Here is a 12723-nt window from a genome sequence, read left to right on the forward strand (position 1 = left end):
CACAGTGCCCTATACAGCACACAAATTTTTCCAAGTGCTTTTTGTATGTTATCTTATTTGAGCCTGACAGCCCAGTGGGGTAGGAACTATTACTATCCTCATTTTATTTCATGAGAAAACAGAAGCCAGGGAAGGTTAAGTGACTTGCCCAGGACCACATAATTAAAAAGTGTCTGAAGCAACATTTAAACTGAGGTTTTCCTGATTCCAAATCCAGTGTCCTGCCCACTGTGATATTCCAGGGTTTAATGTACTTATAATGACAATATCCAAATTGTTAATATTTTAAAGCCCCAGATCTTGAAGCTCACTAAATTGGAGTTTATTTACAAAGGGTGTCAGTGAGGGCCATTAGGGATCATCTAATCGTCTTTATTTTACAGATAAGGAAGCTGATGTCCAGAGAGATAAATTGATTTCCCCATTGTCACAAAGCATTTCTTACTCTGTCAACACTGAACAAGAAAAAAACTAAAAATACCCATGTTTGATAAAGGCAGGGAGCACTATGGCATTAATTCATGACCTTTGTAAACCTACACTACAGTGTCACCAGTATGTATATTCCTAAGACATATATCTATTTTTCTGCATTTATATTATGTGTGCACATCAGTACATGTTTTGATTTAATGAAAATTGATCATTAGACTAGGTGAAGTAGAACATTTTCAGATTTGTAGGTTAACAACACACAAGTCTGTCTTACCTAACAAACTTTGTTAGCTGAATTCCACAATTTCTACATACATTCCCTCCTCAATCCCACCTTGCAGAATTTGTAGGTCCTTTGCTTCCACCATTTGGAATTCCTTCCTTGCCAAGGCTAACCCCTCTACATGTCTGCATAAACTTAGATATGTTTAACACAAATGAAAGAGTAAACTAAATATAGTTTTATATTTATATTTGTATTTAGTTTTCAGTCCAGCCATATTTAAATAAAAATAAGTTTAACACCAGTGAAAACTAAGGGAAATAGATGAAGGTAATTGTACTAACATACTCAGTGGCCAAGAAGAGTAATTTGAATATTTCACCAAGCAGTAGTCATGCTTTTGAATGACTCTTGAGTTGTCAAGAACTTTTAGATAAATGTAATTGTTTAGTCAATATTAAAAATGTTTTAGGTTTTTTAATCTAAAATTTATTCTGTTTAGGTACATAATAAACTATTTAAGGATAATAAACTATTTGAGGATAATCTTATTTTATGTGCTTTATTACTTGCTTAATTTTTTTCTTCCAGATGTCTCAAAGCATGTCTTCAGTTTCTTCAAGGCATTCTGAAAAAATAGCTATTAGAGAGTAAGTATTTGATTTTGGGAGCTTCTTTTCTGTATGTAACCAGTTAGCAGGTAAAGTCTCTTAGAAGTGCTAAGTTGTTAGAGAAATCATAGAATTTCAGATTAGTAGGGACTTGAAAAGCTATTTAGTCCAACTTACACTTGAAGAATTATTGCCTCTGCTATTCAAAACGTGGGTTTGAATAGCATCATTGCTTGAAAAATACCACCAGTGAAAAGAGACCTGCAGCCTCCAAAGGCATGCCAGAGATGTTAATCCATAAACAGATATTTCATTGTCCTGTGTTATACCATTACAAACCAGTGCTCCATTGAGGCTAGTTTTTAGATTCATTAGTGTGTGTGTGTGTGTGTGTCTGTATATGTATTTATGTATGTGTGTGTATATCAGGCTAATACATGATATGATATATGATAAAACGGATATATGGTAAGAAGCAGTTGCCCTTAATGATGTCAGTCTCAAAATGTTAAGAATGTGTGCTGAAACATCATAGCTTACTTCAGTAGTATTTCTTGAATATATCCAAAATCCTTCTTAAATCTTGATATAAATAAAGCTGGTATTATAGTCCATAACTGCCTGTTGTTTAAAGTTATTTGTTCTCAATTTACCTTAAGAAGCTTATTCTGATCTCTAGCTGTCATCTTCACCAGAGTCCCAAATGTTATTTTAAAGATTTTTAGAGTTTTAAATTTGGGTACCATTAATATGAAAGTATAATTCTTTCCCAGCTTTTTTTGTCTAATCTGTATTTCTTTCTGATTTCAGTTGCAATAGGAAATAAAAGAGCTCAAAATGGTTCTTTAGTTATAGCCAGAAGTTCTGGATAAAGACAGAGAGATGGTTACTGTCATCTCTGTCCCTTTCAAACCCAAGATTCTATATTATGGTTTTGAGGTTTTGTTTTTTGGGGGTTTTTTTGCTGTTCTGTTTTAGGGGGAAAAGAGAAGGGTTCCTGAAACAGTGATTCTCTACTTTTACTGTGAAATGTCTTAAGCATTCCCAGTGATCTAAGAAACTTAATAATTCCTTTAATCAGCTTAATTTTATTTAAAAATAAAAACAAAGAAACAACCAAAAAAAAAAAACCAGGCCACATAGCACATTTAGCACTGTGTTGGGTCACAACAAGCAATGCTATGAACCAAAACTCAAAAACATTGCAAATCACTATTCTTGAAGCTCATTGGTTATTGTTGTTGTTATTAAGTTGGGGAAAGTTACCAAAAGATCCCCTTCTTTAGGCCCCTGGGGGCAGGGGGTGGCAAGTCACCCAACATAGATAGTAAGTCATCCTTCCTTCCACTTCTTTTCCTAAGCAACACTTTTTATACCTGGATTATATCACTTTGAACAATTTGTGTCATTTATGACTTCTGTTCCTTCCTTACCATTTTCGTAGACCTAGAATGAAATATTTTAAAAGAGTAGAGAGGCGTTTTACTGGCACTTTGCTTTATGTAAGTGTCAAATTATAGTGAACTGCTAATGGTACCATAATAATCATTAAAACGGCCAAACACTTTTAAAAGTTGATTTTAAAAATATCATGTTTACTTATAAATAAATAACTATGGTAAAATATCATAAAAATGTTTGTAAAATCAAATTAGTTTATTTTCTCATAATCAGATATTTATTGAATACATAACTATGTCTCTGGCCTAGTGCTAGTTTTCTTAGATAACAAAGAACTTTCGGGGCATGTGGACATGTAGACTTAAATGGGATTTTGAGGAAATATTTAGTCATATTTAATGAGATAATGTGATATGATGGAAAGAATACTAAGTTTGTGAGTTCCTCTCTCTCTCTCACTCACTCTCTCTCTCTCTCTCTCTCTCTTCTCTCTCTCTCTCTCTCTCTCTCTCTCTGTCTCTATCTCTCTTTTTTAAAGGCAATTGGGGTTAAGTGACTTGCTTAGGGTCACACAGCTGGTAACGTGACAAATGTTTGGTCTGAGGCCAGATTTGAACTCAGGTCCTCCTGACTTCAGGGCCAGTGCTCTATTCACTGTGCCACCTAGCTGCCCCTGAGTTCCTGTCTTTACTGCCTTTAGTGACGATGTGGTATTAAACAAGTCAGTTCACCTCTGTAGTTTCCTCTTTGCTCATCTCTTAAATGTGGGAGTTAAATAGATGATATCAGAGATCCCTTTCAGATTTATAGCTTATAATTTTATCTTAGGGTAGCTAGGTGGCTTAGTGGATAGAGCACTGGCCCTGAAGTCAGGAGGACCTGAGTTCAAATCCAGTCTCAGATACTTATAGGATATCTGACCTATGGAAAAGTCCCTTCACATCTGTTTGCTTTAATCCACTGGAGAAGGAAATGGCAAACCACTCCAGTATTCTTGCCAAGAAATCCCATGGACATTATGGTCCACAGAATCACAAAGAGTCAGGAACAGCTGAACAACAACAATTTTATCTTAAAATCTAAAGTTTAGTTAAGCTTTTAAGAATGTAGTTGTAATAATACCACCAAGTATAGTAAAACTCTATTACTGTTACTTAGTTTTCAGGTTGGAGACTTGGTTCTCATTATATTAGATGAACGTCATGACAATTATGTGTTATTTACTGTTAGCCCAACTTTATACTTCCTGCATTCAGAGTCTCTTGCTGCATTGGACCTCAAACCAGGTGAGTGTGGTAAGTGTCTCATTTTTAACTAAAATATGATGCTCAGTAATCATCAATTTTTATTTAAATGATACCCACTTTTTTTCCCCCAGACTTGTTGGAGCTCTAAAAGTCTCAGAATTTAGCATACTAATTCACTGTAGTATAAATATTTACAAGAAAAGAATGTCTTGCATAATAATCTTTGTTCAAATTAAATAATTGATATTTCTTAAATGGGTACTCTGTCCAAGGCACTGACAAGCACTGAGATGTCCTTTAGGGAGCTGTCAAATCCGAAAACATATTTTAAGTCATCTAAGAAAATTTTGAAGTAGAAATTAGGAGTCAGAAGTCATGAATTCTTGTCGTAGCCTGCATTCTGTGTGATCCTGAGCATGTTACTTAACTTTTCCGGGCATGATTTTCCTTAGCTATAAAATAAGAAAGTGGTCTGGAGTTCCATCTAATTAGCAGTATATGAACAACTATTACAGCTGTTTAGGATAATTTAGTGTATTCTGTTTGTTAATTCTCAGCAGTGTAATGTTATATTTGGTAACTGTTAACAAGAATATTTAATTAACTGAAACATCATATTCAACTTCAGTGCTTTATCTTAGTATAGAGGTGACTAGATTCTTAAACTGTGCCAGTCAGGCTTGGTTCTACCAAGTGAGAGTGGCCTCAAGTGCAGGCTTATTGAGTCTGTTGCCTGATAATAAGCCTGTCCAAGTTCAGAGAGGCTCATCACCCGAAAGTTGGCTGGTAGAGATGGATTGTTTTGTCCATAGCAATTCAGTGCAAATCATCTAAATTGTTGTGTCTACCTTGGTTAAGATACTAACCAATTGATGAAATCATTACTCTTCTCAAGTATTTAAATACTCTACTCCATGATGAAGAAAATTCTTTATTGTATTAGATGTCATCATTTAGTCTAGGGTTATCCCATTCACCCTGTACATACATATAAATTAGTATAGCTTTATAAATTGCAGGTTCTCCACTCCCCCTCTGCCTTTTTTTCCTGAATTTATCAGACACTAAATAAATGAGCATTTCCATATACATAATAGAATGGAAAAATTGATTATTCATGAAACTGCAAATTTCTATTATATATAACTTGGTTTTAAATAAATATATAAAATAATTCTAACATAACTTGCAAAGGTATCCTGGTTGTTTTCCTCTGTCTTTGAAAGGGAAAAGTATGTCAAAATGTAAAAATCATGTAACTTTGTCTTTTCCTAGACAGTAAAATAGAGAAAAAGTAGTCATTACATTCCTCGTATTCATAGCCTTCTATCTAGCTACTCAGAAATCCTCTGGTAATTTTTGTAGTCCTTAACTTCTCTATTTTAAGGACTTCAAAGTTCATCCTAATGGTAGGGAAGATTCCCAGGCCACTGGGAAAGAGGCTCTGTAGTATCATGGATAGAGATCTGGACTGTACTTGTAGTCTGGTAGGTAGAAGACTAGAGAGGAAGACTTGAATTCAAGTTCTTCCCAGTGACTACATTGCTTTACTCAAGTTAAAATCTGATCTAAAAGCTCAGTGTGCCTAGAAGTACTGTTTATTTTCCTTCTCAGCTCTTTGGTGGACAGCTCAGTGGTATAAGGGCTCTTTGAATCTTCCTCTGTGGCAATTTACCAACTTGAGTTACACTACAACTACTTGCTTGGGCAAGTCGAGCTGAGAAGGTGTTGACTTGCACTGATACATTCTTCACTTGGTTTTTATACCAATGAAATCACAGATGCATTCTCTAGCCTTATGCTAGGCCATTACTCTCAGCTTCCCTGCAGCACAACTCAAGTTGGTGGATAGCCACGAAGGTCAATCTAGAGAGCTCCCTTTGAACAGAGTAGAGCAAAGAAGATTAGAGAAACAAAGGAAACTTGGTAGTACTTCTGAATGCACTGGGCTTTTAGCCTGGATTTTAACTTCTTCAGTTTAACTTTCAGGCACGGACCAAAGGAGACCTGGGGCGTTAGCAAGGGGGGATCTAGCTGCTAGCTATACGCAAGTAACTTTACTTTGTAGGGCCTCTGTGCCTTCATCTGTAAAATGAAAGACTTAAGACTAAATGATCTCTAAGGCCTTTCTTGCTCTAGAATTGAAGAGCAGAAATTCGGTCTAGAATTTTTTTTAAATATAGTTAACCTCTTTTCCCAGCTAGCAGAATTGAAGCTGTTTAGATGAAACTCCCAAGGTTGTTATCTTAACCTGGTATACATTTCCCAGATAAAATATGAAGAGATAAGTTTAATTTTAAGTATCTCTTCTCTGGGTTAATGGATCAACTGATGAATTACTGTCATGGGGATTCATTGTTGTCTTGAGGTCACTAGTTGTGAAAAGGAAAAAAAAGCTATTTCTTAATTTATAATATGACAGTATCTATTCTTCTGTTTCTAATACTTCAAAGATGGCAGGGAAGGGCATCCCATATTTAGGTTCGATTGGGTGGAGTGGTGACACCAGAACCTTGTGCACTCACAGAATCATAAAATTTCACAGGATTTGAGAGTTGAAAGGGAACTCAGTAGCCATCTGGTCCAACTCATATACAGGAAAGGAAAAATTTCCACCATAACATACCCAGCAGGTGTTCAGCCTCTGTATGAAGACCTCCATGGAGGGGGACCTCCCCATCATTCTAGGTAGTCCATTCTGCTTTGGGCCAGCTTTTTAATTTTCAGGAAGTTTTACCTGAAATCAAGCTTAAACTGGCCTCTTGGCAACTTCCGTCCATTGTTTCTTGTTCTGCTCTCCAAGGCCAAATGGGGAAGATCTAATTATTCTATGTGACAACACTTCATAATAATGCTCACTGTCCCTAACGTTATTCATTCATCTTAAAAGTTTGAAAACAGCTTCGCCTAATAAGTTAGTGTCCTGTCACTGTTATCCAACACTTATTCAAGAAAGTGGCAGCTTTGAGAGTTGGAAAGAGTTTTTCTTTTTTTTTTTTTTCCATTTCCTTTCAAACACATTCTGCCCTTCTCTACTTACTTTGGACCTTTTATTTGCTGCACCTGGTAATCTGGCTCTTGTCTATTTTTTTGTTTTCTTCGCATAAAATCATCTTGGTTAGTACAGTAGGTGGCACTCTTGTGCCATTGTGATGTTATTAGATGTAGGTTTGCAGTGCCTTTTATATTGACTTTAATTTGTTCCATAATCCGTTCAAGTTATGCCTTAAGTTAACTAAAGTTCACTGAAGTTAATCCATTCAAGTTAACTAAAGGGGAGAGATGGTAGTAATAAAAGTGTTGTTCACAAGTATTTAAGATTTTCCTTTTTCATGTTATGAATTCATATTTTATCAAAAGTATTCTATTTCTTTTTTCAAGTGTTAAAAGAACTTTATAGGAAGTTTTGTTTTTAAAATGAAATTAATGCTATAACTTATTAGCTTCAGGTACATCTAGAAGACCTTGGGTACTTGGAAAAGTAATGGAAAAGGAATATTGTCAAGCCAAAAAGGTAAAACAAAATATAGGATGTGCTAGCATACAAAGCATAGAATGAGTAAAGAAAACTTACAGTGCTTTATGTAGAAATTAGTAATGGTCACTTTCTATCCAGTTAGAGCATATGTTCCCAAAGTGGGCAGTACTTACCCCCCCCCCCCAGTGCAGTAGTAGCTTCAGGTGCAGTTGAGGGACATTAAATAAAAATAAAGGTTAACCTAACTTAGGGGGGAGGGGAGGGGCGCTGAGTAATTTTTTTTAGAAATGGGGATGGTAAGCCAAATAAATTTGGGAACCTCTGAGTTAGAGCATGATTCCAGTGAAACCCAAGAAGGTAACCCTTTTGACTGTAATCTTGATTAATCCTAGCAAATAATCTTAATTGGATACATGCCATTTGCCATAAGTGGGATAGACAGATAAGCAGTTCGGTTATCTGTTGAAAGATTAATTCTTGCTTTACTCCTGCTGAGTCAGTAGTGTGTTCTTATATGAAGGGTAGCTCCATAAATTAATGGTAATCAGAAGGGAGCTCTGTTTTGACATAGAAATATTTTCCTGTTTGTCTATCAAACCTTGAGTGAAGATGCAAAAGAATTATTTCATGGTTTAAAAATAACAGGTTTAGTGTCAATAACTACATACTATTTATACAGTAATAAGTACGTACATGTCTTATTTTTAATGGCATTCATTCTATTGAGTCACCACTAAAGACTCATTCTAATTCTCTGTAATTACTGCAGGACTATTTTTTATATCAAGTAGTATTATTATGAAGTCCTTCAATTATTATGAAGTCCTAGCAGTAGTAACTCTCTTAGATAATGTCTTTCTTACCTTAGCTTGAATTTCACATGCAACAAGTAACATGATGAAAGTACTTGTATATTTGGTGTGGTTATTTAAAGAAATAATTTCCCCACTCTCTCTCTCTCTCTCTCTCTCTCTCTCTCTCTCTCCCTCTTAGGCACAAAACAGATTTAAAGTTCCTCTGGGTACCAAATTTTACCGAGTAAAAGCTGTGCCGTGGAACAAGAAAGTATAACCCTCACAGGAAATTCATTTCATTTTGTCATATTTTTTCTGCCTTGTCCTACAGTGTTCATCCATCACTCCAAAAATAGAAGGCCATCTTTTTTATACAGAAGTCAATATGACAATATACTTCATTAATGTACAACATTTATTTTTTAACAAATTACATTTTAGAAACAAGAAATTCATCAAATCCCTTGGCTGAATTACGGTTTTTTACCCAGATGACTCTAGAAATGCGGACCAAATTAGTTCATTTTCTCAAAGGGCATACCCTATATATTGTGGCTTATAAATTAGCCATATTAATTGCCTGTTAAATATACATTAGCTGGAACTTAGACGTTAAATGTTAGTTACCATTATTACCAGCATTTGTCCTTTTGTGAAATTGTTATCAGGATACTTGCTCTCTTTAACACATTCTTTATAATATGTATAAATTCTTCAAAACTATTTAAAGAGGAGTGTCATTGCATGCAGATAATCATATAATTTTCTTAAACATGAGTTTGCCTCTGTAGATAACTACCACAACTTGTTTCATTTTTTTTAAATGCCCTTTGATGTGTCAAGGAAGAAAAAAAAAGGAACCCTACAATTGGATTGACTGATTTTAAGATCAGCCATAGGTAATCAGCAATCTTCAAAGCACTTTCGATAGATTGATCATATAGATTCTGAAGGGAAGAATCTGTGCCATTGACAGTTTTAAATGTAAGCACATGAACCTTCCCAATAACACAGAAGTCTTGTATTAATCTATTTAGAAAAATCATATTGATGAAATTGTAATTCATGGTTGAGTTTCAGGAGAAAAAAAACACTCATTGTACATTAACCATATAAAAGTCATTTAAGTAACAAATTATTGTATTGTAAAAGACATGTAGAATTTTAAAACAATAAAGATTTGAACCTGTAAATGTGTGTGCCTTTTAAAGAAAATGGTAAGTTTTTTAATAAATTTGAGTGAATGCTGAAGAGCGTGATAAGATTATTCTGTATCATTACAGCACAGAGAAACATCTGTATTACAGAAATGGTATTCTTTAATTTATATTACAGGGTAAAGAAGTGTTTTCCTAAGAAGTAGAAATGAATCGTGGCAAACTCCCTTTGCTTATAGAAGCAACCGTTAAGCAAAGACATTTCAATGAGTTATCGGATTAGACAGGATAGTGTTTCAGTTATGTTGCTATAGGACAATAATGAAATTATTCATTTGCATAAAATATTTAACAGTATTCATGAAAGAGTTAAATGTGTTTTTTAAAGATGTGTATCTATTAGAACAGAAAGCAAAATGGAATAAACACAACAGTGTAAAAAATTCCTGAGTTTGACAACATATTAATAAATGAATGAATGATTTAAAATGTTTCTATTCAATCTGTCCTTGACTTCTTGGTACAAAAAAATTACCAACAGACTTTTTGTATTGCATCTTTCTTCATCTGAGAAGTAAAACTTTGGTGAAGATTTTTCCCTCTTAAGCCAAAGGAAAACACAGACGTAGACTAAATTTGATTGTATTTGTGAAAAGTTACCAGACAGGTGGTTGTTGCAGTGTCATATAGACACGTCCTGAAGAATAAGATATTCATAGATTTAAATCTGTGGCACCAAAATGTGCTAGTTAAGTATGACAAGCAGATCCATCCCTAATATTAGTGAGTTGACCTTTTAATGTTTTATTTCTTTCCAGTTAACAACAGAGAACTGTTATCTAAGTTTATCAGTTTTGCTGATGTCAGTCACAGTTTAGGTCCTGAAAATTTTTTACTTCAAAACACATTATTTAAAGTTACAAAGCAAAATTTTATTTGAAGGATCTTAACCATCCTAGATGTATTAGGTTGGTTTCACTTAATTTCTGAAAACATATCTTTAATATTCTGTTAAGAGTTTAGCGAAGACAACATGGAGTATTACAGTTAAATATTTGTTAATTTCTGTTTGCAAGTAAGTGTAAGAAAGCATTCATTTCTGCAGTGTAAGTCAAAATTTGTTAGCCTAGGAAGGACTTTGAGGTCATTATTTTATGAAGGTAAAAAAATATTGGTCAGTGTGACTTCTGTATATTTCATATTGAGATGTACAGAGAGATCCTCTGTTCCAGCCTCCATGTTTTACAAATAAAGGAAATATCTTAGGTGGAGTGTCTCACCCAAGGCAAAACAAGTTAACATACAAACCCAGTACCTTATTCTTCCTCCAACCCCAGAACTGCCACATCAGGCTGCCTCTGAGCTAAGGCCTAAAACCTCCAGCAGTGAAGCTAAATGACTTCTTTAGTTGCCAACAGTTTAAGAGAGAGAGGAATGGAGAAATAGAAATGAAATGGGGAAAAGAAGAAAGGAAATAGGCTGGAAAATGATTCAATTATTACCACCAACTGCAACTTCATAGTACTCAAGTGTACTAATTTGCTGTGATTTGACCTGAAATATATACAACGTTTGAAGTTCTTCAAAATTAGCCTGTAATGGCAGGAGTTGTAAATCAATTTTTAAACCTGTATTTGTGTGAGAGAAAAATAACCATATATAACATTATTCTCTGAACATGAAGGATTTATATGAGTACCGGAAGGATCTATGATTTTGGCAGCATAGGGGAATCTGGACGTGAAGGATTTTTCCACCAGGGCAATCCAAAAGGATGTAGCAGATAAGATGGAAATGCGAGTCACATAAAGATTAAATAACTTGTCCAGGGACACAATGGATTTCAGATGAGACATATCCAAGTTATCCAGAATCCAAGGCCAGCACTCAGACTGCCTCCATAGAAACTCAAGTTCAGGTCAGAGGGCTCCAAAAGATTTGGAATAAAATAAGCATTTGTATGGCACCTGTTCTGTGCCAGGCACATTTTGCAAATATCTCATTTGATCCTCAAAACAACCCTGCAAACTAGGCGCTGTTATCCCTACATTACAGTTAGGGAAATTGAGGCAGACAGATTTAAGGTACTTGCCCAGGACACAAATAGTGTCTGAGGCTGAATTTGAACTCGGTACTTCCTAACTACTGGTCCAGCTCTCTCCACTGTGCCAGCTAGACTAATCTGCTTCAGCATAATTAATGGCAGTTTAGAGGACATGCTTTCATATGCCAAATTCAACAAAGATCAAACTTTTGGTATTACTGTAGAGTTATTTTATGATTCACACACACACACACACACACACACACACACACACTTTTAGGAAACCTTAACATTGGCTAATGTGAAATTCTCTTTAGAAATTGTAGCTAATTTTCCTAAAATAGATGTAGATTTTTTTTCTACTGATGTATATTTCAATGTTAGCATGACAAACAATACCTCACTAAGTTGCTTCCCAAAGCCCTCTGGAACTTTTGTTTCTTCTTAAAATTATTGTAGTTGTGCTGGATTTGGAGTTAGATCCATGCTTTCCCCAATTCATATTTGTGAAGCTGGTTTTTTTTGTACCCAAGTATATGACTTTTACATTTGTCTTTATTGTTTCTTATAGACCAGTGCTCTAACCTTTCAGGATCCCTTTGGATCCTAATTTTGTCATCCATTAACCTTTCCATCCCAGCATTGTGCCATTTGCAAATTAGTGAGCATATATACCATCTATACCTTTATCCAAATCACTAATAAAAATACTGATTGGCACAGGGCCACGTATAGGTCTATATGGGGCACTCCATATTTTCCTCATCTAGTTTAGGAATCCTGTTAACAAAAGAAATTGGGTTAGACTGACACGATTTGATCTTGATGGAGCCATGCTGGCTCCCTGTAATTGCTACTTTCTAGATATTCATCAGCTGTCCCATAAGTAATCTGTTCTAGTATTGCCCCAGTAATTGGAGTCCAGCTCACTGACCTATTGTTATAAACTCAATTCTCTTCCCTTTTTTAAAAAACAAGATGTCTATCCTTTCCCAGGATCTTTCAAGTATCAGTGACAGTAGTGTCAATTCTTTCAGTTCTCAAGAATGTGGTTGATCTGGGCCAAGTTACTTGAATTTATCCAGGGAAGCTAGGTGTTCTTCTTACTTGAATATCAACTCCCTGTTATTAATTTTCTCTCTTTCATAGTGTAAAAAGGCCATTTTTACAGAGAAGACAAATATAACAAAGATTATGCATCTTTACCTTCTCTCTGTTGTCAGTTTTCATTGCTCCATGTACCTTAAACAAGGTCCTGCCCCTTCTTTGATACTCTTTCCTCTCTTAAACAAAAGTCCTTGGCTTCCTTCTCTAGCTTCAGCTTATTCTAAGC

General features: G+C 35.0%; 1 protein-coding gene across 2 annotated transcripts in view; it reads left to right on the top strand.

Annotated features, from left to right (window-relative positions):
* RB1CC1 (RB1 inducible coiled-coil 1) overlaps positions 1 to 9839 on the top strand; it is a 59307-nt gene extending 49468 nt beyond the window's left edge. The window contains exons 20-23 of one of the 2 annotated variants that reach the window (XM_021005897.2): positions 1250 to 1308; positions 3829 to 3965; positions 7361 to 7431; positions 8389 to 9839. In XM_021005897.2, coding sequence (XP_020861556.1) covers positions 1250 to 1308; positions 3829 to 3965; positions 7361 to 7431; positions 8389 to 8466 — 345 coding nt within the window. In that variant the 3' untranslated portion in view covers positions 8467 to 9839. The remainder of the gene's footprint in view (positions 1 to 1249; positions 1309 to 3828; positions 3966 to 7360; positions 7432 to 8388) is intronic. The other variant, XM_021005898.2, reaches the window with a different exon arrangement.
* The last annotated feature ends 2884 nt before the right edge of the window (positions 9840 to 12723 follow it).

The sequence above is a fragment of the Phascolarctos cinereus genome, unplaced genomic scaffold (assembly GCF_003287225.1).
Source record: "Phascolarctos cinereus isolate Bilbo 61053 unplaced genomic scaffold, phaCin_HiC Scaffold_4;HRSCAF=312, whole genome shotgun sequence".
In the NCBI taxonomy this organism is placed as follows: domain Eukaryota; kingdom Metazoa; phylum Chordata; class Mammalia; order Diprotodontia; family Phascolarctidae; genus Phascolarctos; species Phascolarctos cinereus.